The following is a 25,125-nucleotide window of genomic DNA, read 5'->3' on the forward strand; positions in this document are numbered from 1 at the left end:
ATACTTTTGTTACAACTAGAAATTTAGGAATGCTCGTGTGTAAAAAAATAATTCAGAATTATTCCCGTTTGCTTTGTTCATCTGCAAACGTGTGTATCTTTCTTATAATTTAATTGATTAAGACACTGTTGTTAACGATATGTATATATTAGAACTATCATGTTATGCAATGTCAAATACGATAAAAATACAAAATTAAACGGGATGGTACAGATTTTGTGTGTTTCTAGTGAATCAGATGACACTTACCCTATCCTATTGGTTCCATTGATTACTCTTGCCAAAAGAAAAGAGTAAATTTAGTACTGAACGTGATGCTGCTCTTATTTATATAGGTTTCACGGTTAATGTCTATGAATGGTACAATGACTTAAACAATTTAATGTTAATATATTTATTTAGGTATGCTTCATGTCATGGGTGTTTAGTAAAATTTAAGTGCTCAGACCCAGACTCGTAACGGCAATTCGCAAGAGAATAATAATACATGTTTTGACTGAAATTAATAAATCAAAAACTTTAGCTTGCTTTTCGTAATACTTCTCTAGAAATATCTATCAAAATAGCGTGGTTGGCTTTGGGTAGTTTCGTTGTATAACGCACCACATAGGCACAAAGAAACTGTCTGAAGCACCTAAAATTCGTCTAAAATAGTTGTCAATAGTTCAATAGTTCTGATGACTTGGCTAAAACATTCAGTTTAATGATATGGTGATTTACGAACACTCGTATAATACACATCAAAACGAAAACAGATAATTTGTTTCCGTCATGCCGTTAATATGATGATACAATTGTCGGATCTGACTTTGTTTAAATGTCAATGTTAATCTTATTTTCTCTAAATTGGATGCATCTCTTGATTTCATTTGTCGTGTTAAGTAAATTTCCAATCATCAAACTTTGGGAAATGTCACTGGTTTAATGTTTGTTTGATTGAATATTTGTCTACATTTTTCTATCAAATGAGGTAACGTATAGTTCACACACATTAGATCATGCGTCTAACGTATCAATCGAGCTCCTAATTTTGTTTGCGGTACTTGTCTTTACCAAAAACAAAAAAAAACAACCAATATAATTAGTTGTACTGCCTCAATCGGTTAACTGTTTTTCTTTATTGTATTTGTTTTGCCTTCATTTTTCGTAAATATTGTGAAAGCACCTTTATTCGCTGTTATCAGTTTTCGTTGTTTTACGATATCTCGTTGTTTCTCTGTGGGTTTTGTTAACGTTCTACATATACTTTTTACAACATTTGATATTTTCTGGTAATATTTGATTTAATTTAACCCATGAGAACATATCAATTCATTGTAATGAAGTAGAGTATATTCCGAGTTATCATCCTAACACTGAAAGAACATCAACATAAGCATACGTTAAAACCAGCTTGATATGTACTAGTTTGAAGTAATTTCCGAGCAAGAATTCTTTGTAATACATAGTGAATTCTTCCAAGAGATTTCCTTAGAAATGTCCTTTAAGAGCCATTTTGTTACATTTTAATTTCACAAATCAGATTACAAATTCCTAAAATTGTTTAAGATAAAAAAATCATATTGCGGTTAAGATATACAGGTGTCATGAAGCATGTGTCCTGTATAACTCAAACTGTAGATTTTGAACCATGGTATCACATTTGGATACAAATGGTCAGGATTGTATTCATATACAAATGGTCAGGATTGTATTCATATCCCCTTTGAAAACGGACATCAATTATTAACGGGCATGCAGAAATCCTAATTATTCTCTGGCAGTGATCCCTAGTTTCATTTTGCCTAGCTCACTGTTGTAAATTGTAAGGAATCTCGGTTTAATCAATTGCCTTGTAGGCTTTGTAAGTATGACAAATGTGCCGACCTGGCTAAAAAGAACCCATAGTTTTGTCATTTCCAGATAACAACCAGAATGTCATTGCACTTTCAGTACAATTTTACTGGAAAAAAATAAAATCCAAATTAAGCCTAGGATAGTGAATTCTAGTTTAAAGATAAATTTCCCTCTTCATATGGCAGTATAATCTCTTGTAGTAATGAATATTTATTGTCGTTTCGGAAAGAGGGAATTACCTTTTAACATTACGTTATTCACTGAAGCAAATGAGGAAAATGAAACGACATTGACTAATGTCCTTCGGTGTAATTCTTTGAATTTTTTTGTTATGTTTTAAAATATGCTGAGCTGACATTGTTTTTGAACAAGTTGTTCCAAATGCAGTAGTGCATATCACGCAATCAGTGCTGCAAGTTTGGTTCTTTGTGTTTCATCTGTCTTGTTTGCTTATTTATGGATTTATGTTGTGTTTTTGTCACTGTTTTCTTTTTAACGATTATCTAACTTTATCTTTTGCCCAAGAACATTTTTGAAATAAATTTTCTTACTTTACCGAGTAAGTCACTAGACGACATTGTCATTGTCGTTATTATCTGAGAAATCTTTCATTCAGCCGTTCAATAATGACACAAATTGACCAAGACAAATTAAACAGCAGGTGAAAATGTGTTATCTGAAATATTATAGAATGACTACAATGGTTTTCTTGTACTTGTCTAGGGATGGCATGTGCTCCTGAGCTTAAAAAAAGAGTTGTTGAAATTGTCTTTCAAGAGGACAATTTAAGAGATTAATATAACTAAAATCACTTCGTTAAAAACTGGAGTTCTGCATTTTATTTCTTAAATAAATGTGAAATTAAAATTGTGAAAAAAAATAATGTTGCCGATGGTATGTGTCATAACTTGAATTCGTGTTTAATTACACAGTTTAATGTTCTTTTAGTTTAGCAATACTTTAAAGAACGTCCATAATTCAATTTAAATATTGATGATTTTTGTCAAAGACCATGTGTACATTATAATGCTTTGTAGGGATTTGTATACCTTTTTTCCAAAATTATTCAATTTTTGTATGAATTTTTCCATTATTCAGTCATCAATATATAACTTTCATAACAATTTCCCGACCGCTTTACCGTCTTAGTCTACTGTTCACTACGAGATATAGTGCGTCATGCTTAACCTTACGTTATCTGTTTCCAAATGGGGAATCAATAGGACCAGTCGAAGCACGGTGATTGATAGAACCGGTTTTCAGTTTTTAATTACAAGGTTAGCAATAAAGCTCAAATGATTTGTTACCTCCTGTTTATTCGACCAGTGTGATAAATGCGATGTTTTAATCAGGACCGATTACAGAAGGGACAGTCGATACGGTTACGTCTTTGTAAACATCAAAAGACAGCGACGAGGTTTTTATATTAATGACCTTGTTTAAACTGACATCAGTCACTGGTGTTGGCAGTTTCTTGATAAACGATGACTGTAAGTACTTCTTCGTATTTAATTGACTCAGGCATCTAGAATTGGGATAGCAGAAGTTGCTATTGTTGTTTTCGGTCAAACATAAGAACTGATGTACTCAGTTATCTGTTTATTCAGGTCTGTGCGTCTGCTGCTTTTTAACAAGTTCTAGTGTCTTTATTTTTTTCATTTGGTTTTGTTTGTTTATACTTTGTTTGTCTCCTTTCAACGTCATTGATAATTAAAACTTACTGCCTGCCAAACATTTAGAATACAACGTTACAATGGATGTCACTTTTTTCAGTAATCAAATGAATGGAAAAAAACTCATTAAACTCATTTTTGCTTCTAATGGAATGTTTAGTTTTACAAAAAAAGGTATATCTAAGTAACCATTATAGCTCATATTTATTTTTATATCATGCCTATAAATATGATGTATTTTACACTAATAAAGTTCACCGCTTTTAACTAAGTTACTAGCCACTGAACTGCGCAACGGGATTATTGAATGTCGCGCTGACAAACAGCTTCATAAAGTAGTAGTTTTGTATGTCGTCTGTGATGTTTTAATTTATTTGAACTTCCTGGTTTGAAAATAAAAAATGTAGCACAGACAAACTTCAAAAGACGAATTTTGATGGCGGAAAACAGATCCATTGCACCATTTTTTAATTTAAAAAAAAATTTCGTTCTCATTGTCTTATAAACATCCTTTTCTAGCAATATCCTCCGCCGATCTTACACTATAAATCTATCTGCTAAGTTTTGAGTTCTTACATTCGGGCGCGAGTACTACTCATAAATATTCTACGAAACTCTTTCCAATGTACTGGGCCCATTAATATTTTGTTTTGTGTTTTTCGTTTCGTTTTGTTTTGTTTTGTTTTGTTTTTGTTTTTGTTTTTGTTTTTGTTTGTTTTTGTTTTGTTTTGTTATGTTATGTTTTTGGTATTTGCTTTCGAAGTTCAGAATGGACTGTGAACTGTGTAACGTCAGACAAACAAAAGATAGTTCGACGGAATGTTTTTAAACATAATGATAAATCGGTGTATTTCATTATGTCATTAACTCAAATTAAGTGTATAGACCCATCGCTAAATAAACAAACATCGAAAGGAATATTTTGAATTAACCAAAAACAAATACATTCTCATTATTAAGGTTTACTATTGAGATTCTTAACACTGCGGTAAATATTTAAACGAAAATGCAGTTCACATTGAATATGTAATACAATATTGGAGATTAAAACACCTTGGAGGACCTGTATGTGCTATATTTTGATCATCTAGAATGTCTACTATTGGTGCATACATTGTATATGTATGCACACTTTTAATAAACGTTGACAAACGTTTGACTTACTACAATGTCGACCCAGCTAGAATATGTAACAGTAAAGTTCATTTCATTAATTGTAATTGAGATAATAATGCCAGGGATGTCAAAAGAACTTCCGTTTCAGTCTCTGTAAAAATCTTGCAGTGTATGAAACATGATATAAAAAGAAACTACCAGTGTGACTATTTGCACCATCAGAACAAGGAAAAAAGACAAGATTTTCTATATCATTTGGTAAACTGAGATAATTTCATTGAAATGCACTGAAAATGAAAATTTAATGGGCAGATAATTCTGTCAAAAACCTAATTTTTTAACATTCATCTTTTTTTCTTTGGAAAAAAAATTCTTAGCAAATCCAATGATGCAGAGATCAAATAATTGTCTTTTCAAACAAGGAAAGCATCCTTGAAAGAAATCATACTGTAAGTTCGATGGGTTTTGACGTGCATGTTTCTAATTTTCCCCATTTTGCCTGTTTCTTACAAAATCTTACACTTAACTAGTACAAGTCATCTGAAAGTATGTTTTTGATATAAATTGATTCTTTTTCCTCCAATCAAGGAAGTTCAAATAAATTTTAGCATCAAAGAAGACGTATAAAACTACTACTTGATCAAGCTGTTTGTCATGGCAAAACTCAATAATTTTAAGGATTCAGTACGATTAAGGTTACAGACCACCAATTCAACCGATGAGCAGTTGGAACGTACGCAAAAATAGTCCTATGCAGAAATTACCCCTGTTCCTCATAGTGCTGTGAAAAAAATTCTCATCTTATTAAAAAAATGCAAACAGTTTCTGAAAGGAAAAACATTTCTGTACATTTTATAGGTACATTTTGCTTCTTGTGATGTGAAGCCTAATCTCCATAATGATTTCTAAATATACCCCTATCTTGTGAAAACACTGGGATTTCCCATGCTATTTATAGACACTTCACTTCCGGTGACCAGTACTGCACTGCAAGTCTGCTAACCCCACATGCTATTCTGAGGCTTGTGAGCTGACATATGTAGAATCATGCTGATATATAGTCCTCTGCAGGTTAAAGTTAAGGTAAAGTCTAGAGAAGCCATTGAATATTGTGAAATTTGCATAGAAGCCTATGGGAAGTGGAATTAGTGGTTTCTAACCTTAACAGGGACTTTAAATACAGTGCATATTCGTTGAAATTGAATTATTATTGTCAAAATTTACCTTCAACCAGTATATCAAATCGCTTATAAATTGAGCACATTTTTTTTTTAATTTCACCATGACCCTTACCGTAACAATGTATGATAGACGTGAATATAGACGGAATAATTTCAACAACGAGATAGACATTTGCATTAAAAAAAATACTTGGCTACTATTGGGATATTATCTGTGTTTTTTCTAAACGTCAATTCGTGATCCTACACATCCCAGCATCATCAATTACTACTCAATCTTTTGTTTGAAAATCTATGCCACCCATATCATCAATAGTCCATTAATGACAAGGAAAGCAAATTTTAACATATGAGATTTTTTTTATTTCAGGTCATTAATCGGTGACTAATGATAAAACGATAAAATCTTGCGAAGTTCCGATTTCATTTGTTTATTTATCAATGCGACTGGTTTCTCTTTTGAAGATTGAAGCGATGACATGGTATTTCTCAATATCTATATGACGTTGTTAACATAATCTGTATTTGTATTCAATTAATTTTGTATAATGTAAATTGTTTTCATTCATCATTGAGTGTCAATCTTTGTACGAATCAGGCAGTGGGTGAAACATGGTATGAAAAAAAAACCATCATTTTGATGGTGTAGTTTGACTATTTGCACAATCAGAATCAAGGAGAAAAAAGATTCTCCATATCATGTTGCTGCATTGAGATATTATTTCATTGAAATGCACTGTAAATGAATATTTAAAGGGCAGATAACTCTGTCAAAAACCTCATTTTTCTAACATTCTATTGAAAAATTTACGAGCAAATCCAATGATGCAGAGATCAAATAAATGTTCTTTACACATTTAGAAAGCATCCCTGAGTGAAATTATATTGTCAGTTCGGTGGGGTTTTGACATGCATGTTTCTGATTTTTCCCATTTTGCCTGATTCTTACACTTAATGACATTGAATTTGACTAGAATAAACATTAGATTTTCTGTTCATATCCATGTCATTGTATCTTAAATATCCTACTCGGACAAGTCTACCAGCAGTTACATACCTGCTCCTTATAGTGGGTGAAATCGTTAATGATGTTGTTTGTAGGTTAACCTGTGTTTCTTTTTTGACAACATTCATTTTTTTTTCGCCATATAAGATGTTTCGTCAAAGTCCTTACATAGTTCAGTCAAACAAAAACCTTTCAATGCATGAGGCATGTAAATGCGAAAAGGCCGCTAAACATTCAGTAGGTTATTCTGTCAAACACCGTCTCTCGTGTGTTGCCTTGAATGTCACTCTCATGGGTAATTAAACATTTGATATGTGCACTTGAATGTCATGTTCCAATCTGCACTATGATTTCTTAAGTGTATGATTAAGAATGTTACCCAGCCATGCAGTATATGTTGATTTTTTATTTTAAAAATTGCAATGAACCTTACAAATTTATTGTATAAACCTTTAGAACAAGAAGCAAACCTTTAAGTTTATCATGTTACAACCGAAGACAATTCAATGCGTTTGATTTGATCGGTTTTTTTATCTATTTGGTAGTCATAACGCATTTTGAAATTCAAACTGTGAAAATTTCAATGAATGAAAATAATATGATCTTATTCGCTCTATGCACATTTCTCTGAAACAGGTTTTACATTTATAATTCTATTTCCAGATAAATGGAAAAGTTCCCATGAGAATAGTTAGATATACCTATAATTGAATTACATGCTCAGACCGGGCGGAAACATCCCTATACAATTATCTCGCTTTTCTGAAAAATCGGATTATTTAAACCACGTGTCTGGAACAATCGTTGCCTATGTCATTACACTTAATTAGATAAACCTTTTGTCTTTCACTGCACAAGAGTGCAAAGCTAAAGTATTAAGTCCAAATGATTCGCTTTATATCATTCCATGATCTAATAAAGAATGGGTAATTACAATGTTTAATAAAGTTAGGGAATAGAAACTTGAGTAATATCCCTACAAGCATATTCACATGTTAAATACTTCATTTCCGAACATAGTGAGTACCAAATAACGGTATCTCCCTAATCTACCCACAATGCTTTCTCCATTTCTCCCACTCCAAAACACCCAGGGATGAATTTCTGTTAAATAAATATTACTAGTGGATGACTTATAAAAACATTTTGATCTTTAAGCATGGCACAAATTACAACAAAGTTAAAAAAAAAAAAGCCTCCGCAGACCACAATTACCGCTTTCTGAGTCAATACATATCACTCCGCTTACATGTAAGCTTAATTATACAGGGTGTAAAAATAAATCACAAGGCATAAGCACTACCCATTTAAAATCTGAGAAGCTATTTCCGTTGTATGTTTCTAATTTGCATAAAGAGGCGGTGTTAAATACTGATTGTGGAAGAGATGTGAAGCTTTGAAATAGCGAATAAGGCCGCTGTGCAGGAGATTGTATGAAAGCTTGACTTAAAAAAAAACGCTTTTGAAATATTTATTTTTTTTAATTATTATTATATGGATTTCTATGAAATTTTGTATGTTTCTTGTGTAATAGTTTTTGACAGTTCACACGTAAAAAATTCTGTATTTATTTTCAAACTATTAATATTGTGACGTAACTGGTGATTAAGAATATCAATCTGCCGATCACACAATTTAATATTATATGAAGATAACAACAAATTGTAATAAATACAATAATAACTTGGTTATCGTGAATACATAATAAAATAACTCGCATTGCGAACGCTTTGAGACTTAAATCATGCAGGGAACAAGTTCCGCGCATTTGTTGGTCTGGCATTCTTCGATTCTTATAATCATAATTTAGTCACCAACTCTTTCCAAGTATACTCCAATGCCATTTTAATTTCCTTCTACATTTATACAGATGTGCCTAGATTGTGCGTCTCATTTTGATAGTACATCCACTATCAAGTAAACTTACTGCATTGTGTTGTTTTTAATATCTGATCATCTACATCCGTCGCATGACGAATCCTCTTACTCCAAAGTCCAAGTATTGACATATCATCGCCATCCGAAAAACTTGAATGAGCAATAATTTAAAGAATCCAACAGTACCGTATCGTGACGTAGACCGGATGAAGACATGATTATTCCTACCCAATTACTGATTTCCCGTCCTTTTCTACTACTCATTACCAATCACTCGGACTGGTCATCTAGGTCCAGACCAGAAATTGGCTGTTATTGTCAAGGAGGAAATCACTTCAGTACTGACGTATAAGTTTCCTTTTCTATCGTAATTCTTTTTTTTTCTTATTTATCTGAATTATCCAACGTATTAAGAGGTTGTCCATGTAAAAATCAGGCAGATCCTATGATATGAGTGGTGCAGGGTAAATTTTATCATCCTGAATTTTTTGTTCCAATGCAATGTATATATTACGTGTATGACAAAAAGTATAAAGTGTGTTTTGAATACATACAATGGATGGGTCAAAGACTATTTTAAAGTTCCCTAACAAAGCAACTAAATTGTGGCACAATTATAAGTTATCTCCATTTCTTCAATTATGTTCAATGCTTTCTATGTAATATGTTTCTCTTTAATTGTTGAAGTCAATCAATTGCCAGCTTTCAACTTTGAGAAAGAATGCATTTATGATATGAAATGGGTAAAAAATCTTTGAAAACAAAATTTGTCATATGCAACCTCCTGCCTTGTTTTTGTATGTACTCCCTCTTAAGTTATTACATCGTCTGAAAATATAAATAGGATTGTTTTGAAGGGAATATTAAAGCAACGACTTACCATATCTTTATCATTTTTTAGTTGTATCTTTTTTTCTGCTGTGGATTCAAACGAACTTCTTAATTAATTCAATAAATTACATCATATAAAAAGTATTTGGTTGGAAATGCAATAAGAGGCAATGATTGCAATGATAAATTTCTTACTAATTTGATAATATTCCCACTCGTCTTGAATAAATGGAACAAAAGGAAGTTAGACAAAGTTTTAGCTTACTATTTTTCTATGCTATATATAAAACCTCTTAATAAAACATAAATAAGTTGCTATTTAAATGTCCTTTTATTCTTTCTTAAAGCTTTTGGAATAATGTTATTTGATTGGTGAACATGTCAATCAGAAATATTGACAAAGTTCTTTCAAAACAGGAACCGTATACCATAAGTCATCATATTAACTGACTAACAACCCTATTTGTAAGTTGACTGACATTTGCGTTGCCATTTGTTGTTATATATGGTAAAATTTACTAATTTACTTCCATATTTCATTTGATCAATTTTATCAGACTGGATGATTAACGGCCGTGATATGTTACTCTTTAAACAAACATATGTCTTGATTTTTAATGACATCTTTCCTTACGCTCAGACGCGCATCTATAGAAATTTCAATCTGAGCATTAGTTTCCATTTACAAAATTGAATGTTTAAAAAATTGCATTGTGCGATTTCCAGATTTATTACCTATTTTTACAAAGCAGACATTGTAAGTGCACTGTGTGCAAATACTGCATTAGCAGATTAAACTGCAACTTTTATTTAAGGAAGGATGATGAAAGCAACTAATATTACGTGGCAATATTTATGTCTTAATTTCAGACGTACGGTTTTGTTTCGTTTCTTTGTTTCCGTTTATTAAAACCTATTTCAAAGTTAGTATGAGTACTTCAAGGTCAAAAATTGATCTATCATTGCGCATACTGAATGCGCATATAGTTAGCTATGTCGACGGGAAAAATATTTTCAACTTGAAATGAAATAAGATGTTTTTAAGTCATAAAATATGCTTCAGCTGTAAAATTTGCAAATGTGTCAAATGATGAACAGGATTCTTCTACCAGTGGCTTGTTTATATGTAAGATCAAGAAATAAATTAACCTACGGTGGTAATTATACCAATAAAACATTGTTTATTATAACATAACTAATGTGTTGAATATTTGAGTAATTCTTAACCTTGTCTATGATTACAAGTGTCAATTCGTGCTGGTTTGGTAATAGGAGCAATTACAAACAGTATATTTTATTACATTTCAAAGCATCCTTCTAGGATTTTGAAAGTTCAATTTCCTATATTTCGTAGTTTAATCATTCTCAAATTCTTTTTTACACAATACCATATTGGAATAGTATGTGACTGCTTGCAAATATGGTTGAGATATCAAATTGCTGTATAACTGGTACATATGTCTAGAGTAACAATGGAAATTGCGGAGCTTCCCGATGGTCACATGACACAGTGCTTTCTTTTTAGATCGAGCCATCTTAAATTATTTTCATTGTAATCTAGACGAAAATGCACTGCATATCTACAATGTGTGCGACGATGTGGGCGATTATCGAATACAAGAAATAGGGACATTTGTACTTGGTTAAAACAAGATATATTTTCTTTTCTCTGTTGGTAAAGACAGCCACGTTAACAAAATGATGTGAATATCGAAGAAAATAATTTTTTCGTGTATGCAAAGGATACACTGATATCCAGTGCTGTTTGTATAAAAGCATTATATATATATATATATATATATATATATATATATATATATATATATATATATATATATATATGTGTGTGTGTGTGTGTGTGTGTGTCATTGGAAGAAAAAATAAGGAAACATAAGAGATATAAAAATATTAGTAATTCTCTTTGGTTTGCTCGTTTTTTTTTCTACGTCTAAACGGCAAGATATTTGCGATATCACACCATTGGACGAACTGATATGAAAAAATCGCCCTTGCAATTGGTTGTTTTATGGTTGTGGATCATTTTCTATAAAACCTGACTGTTCGAAAGCGACGTTGTGGCGTTTCAAACATTGTTGATGGATGATCGCTAGAATTTCCACCATGCAGATGCCGAATACCAAGCGGCCAAAATGTTCCAAAGGAATCGCAGAGAAAAAAGTTTTATAACTCGTGATAACTGAATATAGCAAAAAATCAATTCACTTTATTTTAATTTCAACATTATAACATACTCGCCAAGGCTCGTTTGTTTTGATGTTGAAATTAAATAACTTGTGTTGATATTTTGCAATAATCAACTTGCACTCATTATGAAATCTTTCATTACCACGGTGTATTCTAACTAAAACACGTTACTATATTATGTAAGAAGTTGTACGAGTACAATTATTTATTTGATATCAGACCATAGTTTTAAATCTAAACTTTGCTTCAGTCAGTTGGAAGGGATAAAAAACAAGACAAAACTATTAAAATTACTCAGTATTGTTCTGTCGGAGAAAATTACAGTAATCAAAGTGAAAGATGTACCAAAGCATAAAATCATCCCTTGTGTTGCACTAATGAAAATCTTGATTTTAATACCGTGTTACGTGCAAACTGAATCTTAGTTTAAATACCACCTTGTATCAAATTATATCGATTTGGCTTACTCTAGAAGCATGTTGTCTGAGAGAAATTCAATTTCCATTTTATTTTTTAATTGGCTTTTTCCCATTCTTGTGTCTAACCATTTAACCGATTGTATAGCTGCAAATTAAGCTCCGGTGTATATGGTATGTTGACACAGAGATACAAAACTCGAAGGCGGCTTTAAATTTATGTACTTTTTCACAAAAAGATTATATTTCGCATTTTTTTCTGTTTTATTCTTAATCGGGGTGTGTGTGTGTGTGTGTGTGTGTGTGTGTGTGTGTGTGTGTGTGTGTTGAAGAAAAAAAGAAAAATAGAAAATCTTCTCACAGACCCTCTTGAATGAGATAACGAATAAGTTGCAACTAATACGTTAGATTGATTTTAAAAGCATGACATTTAAGAAGAATACAATAAAGGCAGCTTCGGATACTTACTTTTGTTTTTAATTCAGTAAATAGAGGTGCATCTATACATAAATTCCTGCGATATCGTTTTCGAATCGGGAATTATACAAAAATACTGCATTACTACAACTATAAGATTTTTAATCAAATTTATGTAATAAGACACTAAAGAACCTTTCCAAAGTTAAAGGAAAATGTATACGTACTCCAAAATAACTCAAACTGAGATGTGTAAGAAAAAGACGCATAAATCTTAATATCGATTATTATAAACGCGGAAATATCCCTATTCTCCCAATTCAAATTCCTCATCCCCATAGGAAATCATCATTCCCTACTCTCAATATACCACAGAATGGGAAGTGTACTCCGGCCACTGTACTTTTACAACAGTCAACTAGCTCAGCTTGAAAAAATCATCGATGTATCTAATACTCTGGATCGGAAAAAAGATAATCTCAAAGAATTGATAGAAATACATGTGTACCCATTCATTCAAGTTTCCTTACATAAAACGTTGAATGAAATCGATTGAAACAAAAGGTGTAGATATAAAAATCAGATAAACTCTTTTAAAAATGAATTCAACTTTACAACGTCGAGAAACGCCATCGAAATGTAGAACAATTGAGCGGCGAAAACATAGATACCGGTACAACAAAAAAAAAACTTGGGTATCTTTGAATTCCAGCAAATTTTAATGGATTTTGAACGCACTTGTAACTATTAGCTGCAACAATCTGCAAAATACTGCATGCGTACATGCATAAAACTGGCGTAGCATTGGAAACTATCACTGTAGCATGTTCAGTTTTGGATTTAAACCATTTTCCGTTTTATTCCTGTTCTTGTAGTGATTTACACAAATCAGTAATTCAGTTAATTAGGGTGGTTGTATGAATAATTGATGACTCTAACTTGGGCTTCACTTATCGCTACAAAAATAAATACTGTCTTATTTCAGATTTTAAATTGAGAAAAATCACAGCTAAATATTTTATAACTGCATTACTTGATTGTGAAAGTCTTGTGCACATCATGAATTAGTTGTAGTATCCAGTGGTTTTTGCTTAATTGTGAATCATGCCTGCTTCGTTAATAATTTTAAGGGTTGACTATTCTTTCCTAAGTACTTGAGTAGACTTTAGAATTCAGTAATCTGTACTTTTTACCTTTGATCTTTTTGACAGGTAGTTCTCTATCTCTAGTACTTGAAAAAGGTATACAATTTTTTTTCGTCAAAACATCTCAACTGATTGTGATGTAATCAGATCTTCTTTGGAGTTTTGAAAGAAACAAGTGTATTGTCTAACTTTTTTCGCGAAAAAGGTAGCCCACAAAAAATACAATGTACATTTAAATGATTAAAATGCGATAAATAGACTAACGATGAACAGTATAGTTGTTACTTGCGATTTTGATGATGACGACATGAAGTGGAATATTTAAATATTCGGTCTTGCGGTCGTCGATAAATTGTCAGTATCGAAATCGCAGGTAAATACTGTTCTATATTTTACTACACTCGTGACAAAGATACGTAGATAGCAAATACAATAATCCCTAGGCAAGCTTGAAGTTTACACAAAATATCCATTATCAGATTGCTTATTTTCGTAATTTTCATATAGAGTTTAAAAGATTGCTACCACTAACATCATCACGTTGATTAAAGCTTTTAGAAACAATGCCCGTAGACAATTTAAATCCTTTCCTTTTTTTAAAACCAGGAAAGCAATAATTTTCGTCGCAACCGTTATGATTCATTTTTACAATGTGTTGTGCACTTAACAAAGTACTTTCTATAAAAGATGTCGAGCTTAAAGATACAATACGCTGGTGGGCATTTACTTGTATATAAATGAATAAACACTCGAGCGTGCATATTCAAGTCAATTTTGTAAGCACCGAGTTAATCAGGTGACAAATAGTTGCTGCAATGCTTATTTTATAGCACTTTTCCAGTAGAATTGGTTTACTGTAAATAGCTTTGGTGCCGTTGAGTACATAGCATGTCTAATGAAGACATAGTTCACTAATGGGTTCTTAGATCACTGCAATTAGATGGGGTACTTAATTTGGCAATAAATGCTACGTCTATAGCGAATGGAAATCAGATTCAAATTTAAACGAAACTTTAATGCATTGCCTGCCATAATTTGTTTCTCTTCAAGTAAAATCGATTTTCTTCGTCATGGCAATGCCCTAACTAGTTATTGTTTGTAAATTACAGATCCCACAGATAAGCTACGCTTCTACCAGCATAGATCTCAGCGACAAGAGCAGATATGAGTATTTTTCCAGAGTTGTTCCCCCTGATTCTTACCAAGCCCAAGCAATGATAGATATTGCAAAGTATTTTGGATGGAATTACGTAATGACAATACAGGACGAGGGGAATTATGGGGACAAGGGTATTGGTGCTTTTAGGGACAAATCAACGGTGCAAGGTGGGTACAGCAGTAGTTCCTTAAAATCTCATTAGACCCTTTTTGTGGTATGTTTTTGATAATGCTCAAAATACACTTCCGCGAGGTAGGGCTTGGGTAAAACAAAAGGACTTTCCTTATGGAAGTGTGTAATAAACATGCCTTACTCATGCTCATGTAAGGCATGCTCATCGACTATCCCGCAGTTAGCACAAAAGGGTCTATTGACAACATATTTTGCTATTTTGGAGGCCTTATAAATCCTTTGGCTTTTTAGGGTCTTCCCTTTTCTCTTTTAAGGTGTATTGTTAACACTTTTCTTGAAAGAATAACAAAGAAAGATGAATAAAACTAATAACACAACACTTATTGCAGAATTTCCTTAAACAAAGACAAAACTGATGTATTTACTAAGAAAAGTTCACCCAAAGATATCAGGGATCTTTCTGTGTTTTATGCAACGGTTGAGTAATCGTATTGCATTGGAACACCCATTTATAGACCATATTTGAAGTTTGGTTAAAATACATGATATACTGAACATGACATGTCAAAATCTGTATCACTTGCTGTATCAACCCTCGACCTATATCACCCCGTGGGCCGGTGGACCTTGGGATGATATAGGAGTCTCGGGTTGATACAGCATGCGATACAGATTTAAACATGTAATATTCAGTATATATCTTAGGTGCCTAACAAAGACAACATGATATATATTTTGTTTAGTAAGAATAGGTAGTTAGCAGCTGGGTTGACATTTGTTATAATCGGGTTCAAAATGATAGAAGAAAAACTAACGAATGATATTACAAAATAAAACAGAGATATCATTAATTATCCTTTTTGTTGTTTGTAACATTAATAAAGAGTAATCAAAGGAACCAAGATTCGAGCAGAAATCAAAAGAATGAAACTCAAGGATAAAGAAAACGCAGAATCGTGATTGAAAGTCAGAAAGTTAAAAATTACATTTAAAGAAGAAAAGTTCTTTTCGTAAGCTGATATGAAACTTGAAAGTAAAAAATATACAAAAAAAATAGACAGAAAAAATCAAAGCTTAATATTTGAAAACATAGAATACCTTTTTAAAAGTAGTACAAATTCATTAATTACTTTTTCATGGAATGCTCAAGTTGCTGATTCAACAGTATGATAAACAGAGAGAGCAAGCATTCTGGTACAACTTTATTAGTACGCACCCTTATCTGTCTGTTATTAAAGATATTTAGTATTTATGAAGAAAATGTAGACACGTATGAAGATTAACACAAAAAGAATGTATGTGTTTTTGCAAGCCCCTGGTTACATTATTTTTTCTACCTACATTTCAGCTTCTGTTTGTAGACGTAAGAGATATTTTTAACAGTTGAAAGTTTCAATAGCGGTCTGAATCGGTTGGTTTGAGAAAATCCGACGAACTTGAGTTGCGTAAAGGTTATACCTACAACATATCCTATACAGTGGACTTCCCACAATCATCTGCATTCTTACCACGGTCTCACTGTCTGGTGTTTCTTAGTAATACAAAGTCATATAAATTCATCTGAATAACCTTAACTTTCTTCCATAGGTATATGCGTTGCAGACTCTTTCACCATAGTACGTGACCCGACGGAAGAATTTTTCAATACAGTGGTTGAAAAACTGTTCAAGACTGAAAAAGCTCGAGTTGTTGTCATGTTTGTAAATGAGGACAATGCCAAGCATTTATTAGAAGCCGTGATGAGAACAAACAGAACGTCAGAATTATGGTTCTTGGCAAGTGACAGTTGGGGTGCCAAAGTACATCCGGTTGTTGGACAAGAGCTTGCTGCAGAGGGTGCTGTCACCCTTCTACCAAAACGGTCCGACATTGAAGGTATAACCCTTAACGGTATTGTTTTCGTCTTATTTGAACAATTTTGCTTTGTTCAGAGTAGAGTTTACGATTAAGCTTATGTTAATAATAAAGTCTGAGATAAACACGGTGAATCTTTAAACTATGTTTTTTTATCAATTATATTTAGGTAAAGTTTACATGTATAGTACAGTTTAATTTGTATGTGTAGACACGTAACATTGCGTGTACTGTGCATCTGCGTTGCCTATGTACGATGACCCGTGATTTTTTAATGTATTGAAGATGTAGACACGAGAACTTTACGTGTAGTATACAGTTTAGTTGTCTGTGTAATTAAATGAACTTGACGTGCACAGTACAGATAAATTGTCTGTAAACACATGAGTGTTATGTGTGCTGAGCAGCTTTATTGCCTATGTACGAAGACATGATCTTCAAATGTACTAAAGATGTAGTCACGTGATCTTTAAATGTATTGAAAATGTAGACACGAGAACTTTACATGTACTATACAGTTTAATTGTCTATGTAATCACATTACTTTTACGTGTATAGTACATATCATTTTGTCTGTATAGACAAGGGAACATTACGTGTACTGTGCAGCTGTATTGCCTGTGTACGTAGACATCTCTAAAGTTAATCTTGATATATACTGAAGATGTAGTCATGTGATCTTTAAATGTACCGAGATGTAGAATAGTGATCTTTAAATGTAATGAAGATGCAGAAATGTGAACTTTAGTTTAATTGCCTATGTAGATACAAAATATGATAGTTTTACACTGAAACTTGTCGAAAAAAGCCCTTTTGGACTTTTACAATGGCCGGATTAAACGGGTGGTCGGTTTATAAAGGATCAATGTATATTTAAATTTATATAAAGGAACTTTAAAAAGTGTCTGGTTAAGGCAGGCTTTCGTTTTATTCAGGTTTCAGTTATGACAAGTATCGTTAAACCATACAAATAGCCTTTTATATCAAAATCAGTCCATTGAAAAATTCAGATATTTATCCTTTTGAAATATCTTCCATAATCCATATCATGAAAGTAACATCAAGCGTAAACCAATCCATCTCGATAGCTACAGCCATTTTAAAGATGAAAATTAATAGGTGAAATTTTCAATATAACTTGAATTGCTTTTCTGTCCGCAATTATGTCGATTTTCTTTGTATAAGTAGTTCCCTTGATTGCTATTCAGGGAAGGAACTCATTATCAGAAGAAGTTACAAGAGCAAAGCATTTATTTTCAGACAAACCAAATAACTAATTCTACTTATTAAATAGACGAAGTGCCTAATAAACAAAGGAGCAGCATTGGAAATCCTTAATGAAATCTGTGCTATATTTTGTTAAGCTGTAAATTTATATCTATAAAAAATCTCAAAACAGAGAAAGAAATGGGATTTTAAAAAGTATAAAGTGTATTATACGCAACAGAAGATGAACCAGTACAATGAATATGGAAAGCCTAAAACCCAATGGAATTCAGATGCATAATAAAACTATAAAAGCATGAAACAGAAGAAAATAAAAAGACTTTCCCGGTGCTTTACAAACATGTTGAAACCAAGTGGCGTGCATGCGTTAGTAGATTTTGTAAAATGTATATTGCAAAGAAACTCATTGGTTCTACGCAGTATTTGATTTCTTTCTATTTTCAGAATTTGATGATTACTTTATGAACCTGACCTTGAAAAACAATAACAAAAATGTTTGGTTTAAAGAATACTGGGAAGAAACACACAATTGCGTCGTGGAAAATGTACTTCTACACAATTGTACGAAACACAAATACGAACAAGAAGGACTGGTGCAATTCGTAATCGATTCAGTTTATGCCCTAGCACATGCACTTCACAACTACTTACATAGTAAATGTACGTCTGAAAGGATGAAGGACTGTCACCTCTTGAACTCTCCAGACAGGGAGGAGCTTCTGAAATTCATACGAAATGTCTCTTTTAAAGGTAGAATGATAATCAATAACGTTTGTCAAATTATCTTTTTTATGATTTATTCTTCAATAATTCAATTTGGTTTGTTACACGCTTTCTGATTGGTTGGTTCTCATTGAGCATAGCAGATTATTTAGTATAATCTGGCTATGCACTTTGACGTCATTAAGGTAGATTGACCTACAGTTTGCAATTCCGATCATGAAAAAATAACACTGAATATGATTCCATTCTTAATATTTGCTTTTTTTACAGGTTATACGCAATAACTTGGTTTGTGGCAGTTAACACTTATAAACCGCGAATTTTTATTAACTATTCCGCGGTAAAGTCCTGCAAACTATCACCTGTTCAAAAGTAAGAAACATTCCTTAACAGTCTCTCAGTATCGTAAAGTATATGATTGTGTTAATTGTTTGAAATATTTCAAAATATTCAGTGAATAAATGGGTTATTTAAAAAAAATCAAATGTCCGTATCCACTGTAATGTCCACCTAGTTTAGTATCATTCCCAATCAGATCTCCTCATGCAGCCTTTCTCGTTACACAGTGTGGCGGAAATGGCCGAGTAGTTCCGATTGGTATCATTCCCTCCACGGGCTTTAAGGGCGTTAGAATTTCAGGGACAAGCGATGAGCAGTCGTTCAGTGTAACGAACCAGTGCGTCTGTTCCATGTTTGTTGTCATTCTTAAGATTTCATGTTACTTGTTGAACCATTTCTATGATTTTCTGTCCTTTTATCCCTGATTAGGGTTTTTATTCTTCATTTTTACCAAATTGTCAGTGCCTGCATAACATTTGTTCATAAACCACTTTTCTGTTTATTAAGCTCAAATAGTTCTTAAGTTGATTCTGTCGTATAATGTGGTAAAAATGAGAAAAAAATCATTAATTTTACATTTAAAACTTCTTGCATTGATATGAATATTTCAATTCAATGTCAATATTGCATCATATGCACTTATATCAGTGTGAGCAGAGACGGTATCTTGTCATTAAAAAGCGTACAATTGGAAAAATCGAATTGATAACCAGAACCTGGTATGACTCTTTCATCTTTATAGGCATAGCTGGTGATTTAGTGGAATTTAATGATGAAGGAGACGGTTTAGGGAGATATGACGTCTATCAGTATCAGAAATTACTGGACGGTGGTTATGGATATGTCAAGATTGGAGAATGGATTGACAGGTAAGGGCGACAACTCAGATCGGTCTGTGTACTCTTAACTTTTTTTCAAATTGGTAGACCTCAAATTATGACATACGTTATTATCAAGTGTGTTTTCTCAGAAAATAAAAATCGTTGCTGTTACAAATGCTTCTATATTTAATGTATTATATAGAATTGTTTTGCAATTCACATTTGTGACAATTTGAGGCAGGTATAACCTAGAAGAGGAAAAAGTTGAATATACTGATATGTTAAAGTATTCATGCCCTTTTTTATATCAAGTAGGATTTTCTTCTCGTGTTTTAACAAATTAAACTTGTAGATGTTTGTTTGGGTTTAACGTCCGAGCAGCAATATTTCAGCTATATTCAGACGATGAACTTGAAATGGATGAAAAAAAAGGATGGGACGCAAGGATAATAGGGTCGACAAATTTTGATTGCCACTGGAAAAAGGGGGAAGGGTAAGGTCGGGCAATTTAGCCTCCTGTGGCGGAGCGCAAAGGTTCCTACTCCTATCGAATACCACAGCAGGGTTCTTTAACGTGCGAGGAACGTGGCGTCTTTCCCAACACGGTGCACCACTATGGTTTGCGGTCAGGTTTTCCGTATTATAGCCTGACAACCTCAGCATGTAACACGCCAGGGGTACCCCATTCCACCACCTGGGGCACACATCCCAGTTGCTCTGTGGGCAGAGCGCCTAGCCCCCGGCTAGGTTTCTGAGCACTATTTAGTCGCCTTATACGACAAGCTTAGAGCTGCTGCAGGCCTATTCTTTTAACACCCGGACCTGCACGGGGTTTAAACTTGTAGAAGAGAGCTACAAACAGATAAACATTTGTTTATTGTTTAAGATGCGAAACTAGTAAGGATCACAGGTAAACTTCCTGTCAGACTGAAATCAGGGTTTCAGTGCTTCTAAGGTCAAAGGTTATATTCGTATTGATAACTGCCTCTATCGATTCATTTCGATAAGAAATCAAGTTCACATTCTCGCAGACTCTGGTTTAAAACTTACTCTCTTCAAAACCCTGGAGAGTAACATATAGAGACATGACATGTGAAGTTTTTTTTTGCTAAAACTCCAGAAAAATACATGAAGTAACATTGAACGAGGCAAGGTAAGGTATTGCGATATAAATACTCAACCTTGTTTTTAAAGAAATCCAATAGAACTGTTACATATTTTGTAAGAACATCAATGAAAAAAACATATTTTGTCACGGGCAAGTGATCCTTGTGAACTATAAAGATATTGCGGGGTATCTGTGGTCTTTTTCACAAAAAATCTTAAGTGTAAAATTAGTCGTAAGTTATGATGCCACAATACTTTTATTTACTATGACGTCATAACTTACGACTAATTTTACTCTTCCGATTTTTTTGTGAAAAGGACCACTGGATTTAATACGATTTATCATTATTAAACCCTTTGTGTGTGAAAAGGGGAAAACTCCCTATATACATGCATATAATTATTAACGTGCAGCTAGAATGGGTCTATGTTTCAAGTTATTAAATGAATGAATGAATGAATGAATGAATGACATTTTAATGATTTTAAGTATGATTAACTTGACGAATATATATGAATGGGGTATGATTTTCATTTGCTTGGTTATGGCATTTGTTGCATATAATTTTGTACATCTACATATTAGAGGATTTTGTAAGACCTTTTACAATTACTTTAAGAAGATTATATTTGCAGTTCTTTAAAAGGGTAAGGCAGTAAAACCTCCGGCCTTACGTCCTTACAGTGAAAGACCTCCCTTTTTTCCAGACTCTTCCTTGAATTTCAAGGTTCACAGAGGGTTTCTATGTTTCTGTGAATTACATGAACATCATATGATTTTTTTTTCATTTGCTATAAGGTTGAAGATAAACAGTAGTGTCTTAAGCTGGAAGGAATGGGGTACGGAATATCCAAAATCTGTGTGCAGTGAACCATGCCCTATCGGTCACCAAAAAGTCGAAAAGACTCTCGTCTGCTGCTGGATATGCATTCCATGTGGATCTAACCAATATTTGGTTGATGAGTTAACTTGTAAGGACTGTGAGGACGGTTTCCGACCGAGTGAAAATTTTACGTCATGCCAACCGCTCCCCCTTTTAACGTTAGAATGGAATAGTCTCTGGGTCATATTGCCGATCGCATTTTCAAGTTTTGGAATTGTCTGCACCATACTTACTATAGCTGTGTTCATCAAATTTAACAACACGCCAATTATCATGGCGTCTGGGCGGGAGTTGTGTTATGTTCTCCTTGTCGGCATATTAATGGCGTACGGGACATCTTTAATCATGCTTGCCAAGCCTACCATCATTCTTTGCACACTAATTCGTCTAGGGCTGGGCGTGTCATTGTGTTTGATATATGCCGCAATGCTTACAAAAACCAACAGAATCTACCGAATATTCAACAATGGAATCAAAGCTATGGTAAAACGACCTAGTTACACGAGTCCAAGGTCACAGATTGTTATCTGTATGGCTCTAGTATCAGTGCAAATAGTCGGAGGATTGACTTGGTTAGGCTTCGAAAAACCAGATACAATGTTTACAAGACAGCATTCCGATTTTCAAGTTTTAAAATGCAAGGCGAGTCAGATTGCCATAATTGCATCATTGACATACAATATCGTACTAATTATTCTCTGTACCATATATGGTATAAAGACAAGAAAAATTCCACAAAATTTTAACGAAGCAAAGTGTATAGCTTTTACAATGTATAGCACTTGCATTGTCTGGCTTGCTTTTGGTGCGATTTATTTTGGTGCTAGTAGTGACTTTAAGGTAAGTCAACAGGATTATTCTTTGAATTAGATCTGTCTCTTGCTAAATCCTCGATAAGTCACTGTTCTACGCGTTAAATAGTTGATCACAAAATATGGACTTAGACAAAATCAAATGAATTTCAGTAAAAAGGCAACAACATAAAATTCGGAAAATTAGAATTGAAATGTAGAACTTTTTCATTACAGAGAAAACAGTCTGTACCGCACCATTGGATCTATGAATTGGTTCCGTTAAGCCAGATGTTCGGACGTAAGCTCCACGCAGCGGCAGACGTTCGTTCCGTCTTTCACTAATCGCTGCAGACAGGTTTTCGAAATTCTCGGACACTTTTCAAATAAAACGTTGCATGACAATCGGATAACGTCGCGTAAAATCATTTACTTTTTCCCAACTTTGCAAGATTTGTGCATTTTCGGAGGGGCTGGTTGCAGCGTCTAGAGTGAATTTCGAACGTCAAACGCTGTTTCGGAGCTTGGTTTGGACCTAGCATTGAAGTTCATTCAAACTGATACAAAATGACTGTTAAAAATGTCTAGACATAAAGGTTTTCATTTTATTCAGAGGTTGCAATGTAATTTATCCAGAGACAATTAAATATTTCCATGGTAGCAGGTGCAGATGTAACAAATGCAATAAAACAACACAAGTATTTATCCTTTTCACACAAATGTCCATTTTAAGTATTTTTTTTAGCATATACATGGTCAAGTGTTACAAAGACAAAAGAATGAAAATTAATTTATCGTTTTATGCAATTTACCCTACCGGTGCACCTGGACATGCTCCCAGTTTTTAGTGGAGTCCGAGTTGCTCATTTGCTTTTGTTACTTTGTATGTATGGTTTAAGTTGCTTTGTGTTATTTGTTGTCCCTTGATTACATTCTTTTGATTACCACTGTAACCTTGGTTCCCTTGATTACTTTTTTAATTGCTCTATATGTCAAAATAATGGAAGCTTAAAGTACCCTACTGAATAAAATATACAAACAATTACCCCATTTTTGAGCAAGAAATTTACACATTTTGTATAATATAATAATTTTGTTGGTATGAATGAGAATCATTGTAATATCAATATACATTTATCAGTTGAGTTAGAGCGCCGATTTACGTTTTCTTTTCCTTTTCAGATTGAAGTAACATCGTTGTGTATGTGTGTTAGTATCAGTGCTACAGTTGCTCTTGTTTGTGTGTTCGTTCCGAAACTCTATATCGTTTTATTACAACCCCATAAAAATGTCAGACAAGGCGCCTCAATGTATAACAATTCTTATAAATCCGGACGCCAAAATTCATTCGGAAGTTTCCCTCTTCCGTGCCCTAATGGAAATCTTTTCAATAATCTTAATGCAAACACTCAAATAACACAGACGACGTATAATGACGTCTTTTCAGACGATATGGATGACATTTCATGCGAGGATGAACCCAACGTGAACAATAACAGTACACAAACGGGAAATCCGGAGAATAATTCCGAGTGAATTTAGTGTTTTATTATTGGTCGATTGACACAAACCTTTACACTGAGATAGGAGGTCTGGATGGAGATGATAGTAAAAAATTGACCTTCTTCTTAATTGAAAAGATTTATTGTAATTTTGGTAATGCATTCCTCAAGCGGATGCCATATAATAGGAAAAGCGTTTTATTTTGATTTGACGTTATGATTAATTCCTATAAAATCTACTAACTTCATAACCGTTAAGAATTACAAAGACATTTCTTAGAAACATGTTTGATAAGATTGTTTGCAATATGACACTTGTCAGTCATGATCTGAATTGCGCTGTATAAAAGCCATATACATATCTCCGCATACCGCTAAGTTATGAAATTAAGTGCTTTTTACGTAATTGCGGAAGGGACCAACGGAGAAAATGCATTATATTTCATAAATCGCTTCTTTAAAAGAAGTAATAAACCTGGTGTACAATTTGTTGTGTATTTTTATCTTTTCGTGATTTGCGATAGAAACCGCCTGGAAATACAAAGCCATACGTACCCATTCTGTTTGTGTTCTTTACAGCTAGTATGTGCTTTTCATTTTCATTGCATGACGTTTTCCGCTAAATGTTATCAGTCATTTCATGTCTTTGTACGAGATAATGAAAATGTAAAAGACTTAATAAAATCAGGCAAAACTCATCAAAGAACAATGATATTCAGATCTGGACCCAGTAATCTAACACCAATGTTGTAATAATGATAAAAATTTCATTTTACACCTTGAACTGATTATTGTGTTGTATTTAGCATGATTTCTGCTGCAAATTTGCAATGGCCGATATATTGTTAGAAAATATACAATGAATAATTTTGAAAATATCTG

General features: G+C 33.2%; 1 protein-coding gene across 1 annotated transcript in view; it reads left to right on the plus strand.

Moving 5' to 3' along the window:
* The window catches only part of LOC148628030 (metabotropic glutamate receptor 4-like), a 50,255-nt gene extending 25,526 nt beyond the window's left edge, over positions 1-24,729 (plus strand). Inside the window, exons 2-7 of the mRNA XM_088583603.1 lie at positions 14,814-15,030; positions 16,583-16,870; positions 18,521-18,826; positions 19,881-20,007; positions 21,866-22,790; positions 23,924-24,729. Of these exons, the coding sequence (XP_088439729.1) occupies positions 14,814-15,030; positions 16,583-16,870; positions 18,521-18,826; positions 19,881-20,007; positions 21,866-22,790; positions 23,924-24,277 (2,217 nt within the window). The 3' untranslated portion in view covers positions 24,278-24,729. The remainder of the gene's footprint in view (positions 1-14,813; positions 15,031-16,582; positions 16,871-18,520; positions 18,827-19,880; positions 20,008-21,865; positions 22,791-23,923) is intronic.
* The last annotated feature ends 396 nt before the right edge of the window (positions 24,730-25,125 follow it).

Source organism: Perna viridis, chromosome 1, assembly GCF_037379345.1.
Source record: "Perna viridis isolate PV_CMFRI_1.1 ecotype Kerala chromosome 1, ASM3737934v1, whole genome shotgun sequence".
In the NCBI taxonomy this organism is placed as follows: Eukaryota; Metazoa; Mollusca; class Bivalvia; order Mytilida; family Mytilidae; genus Perna; species Perna viridis.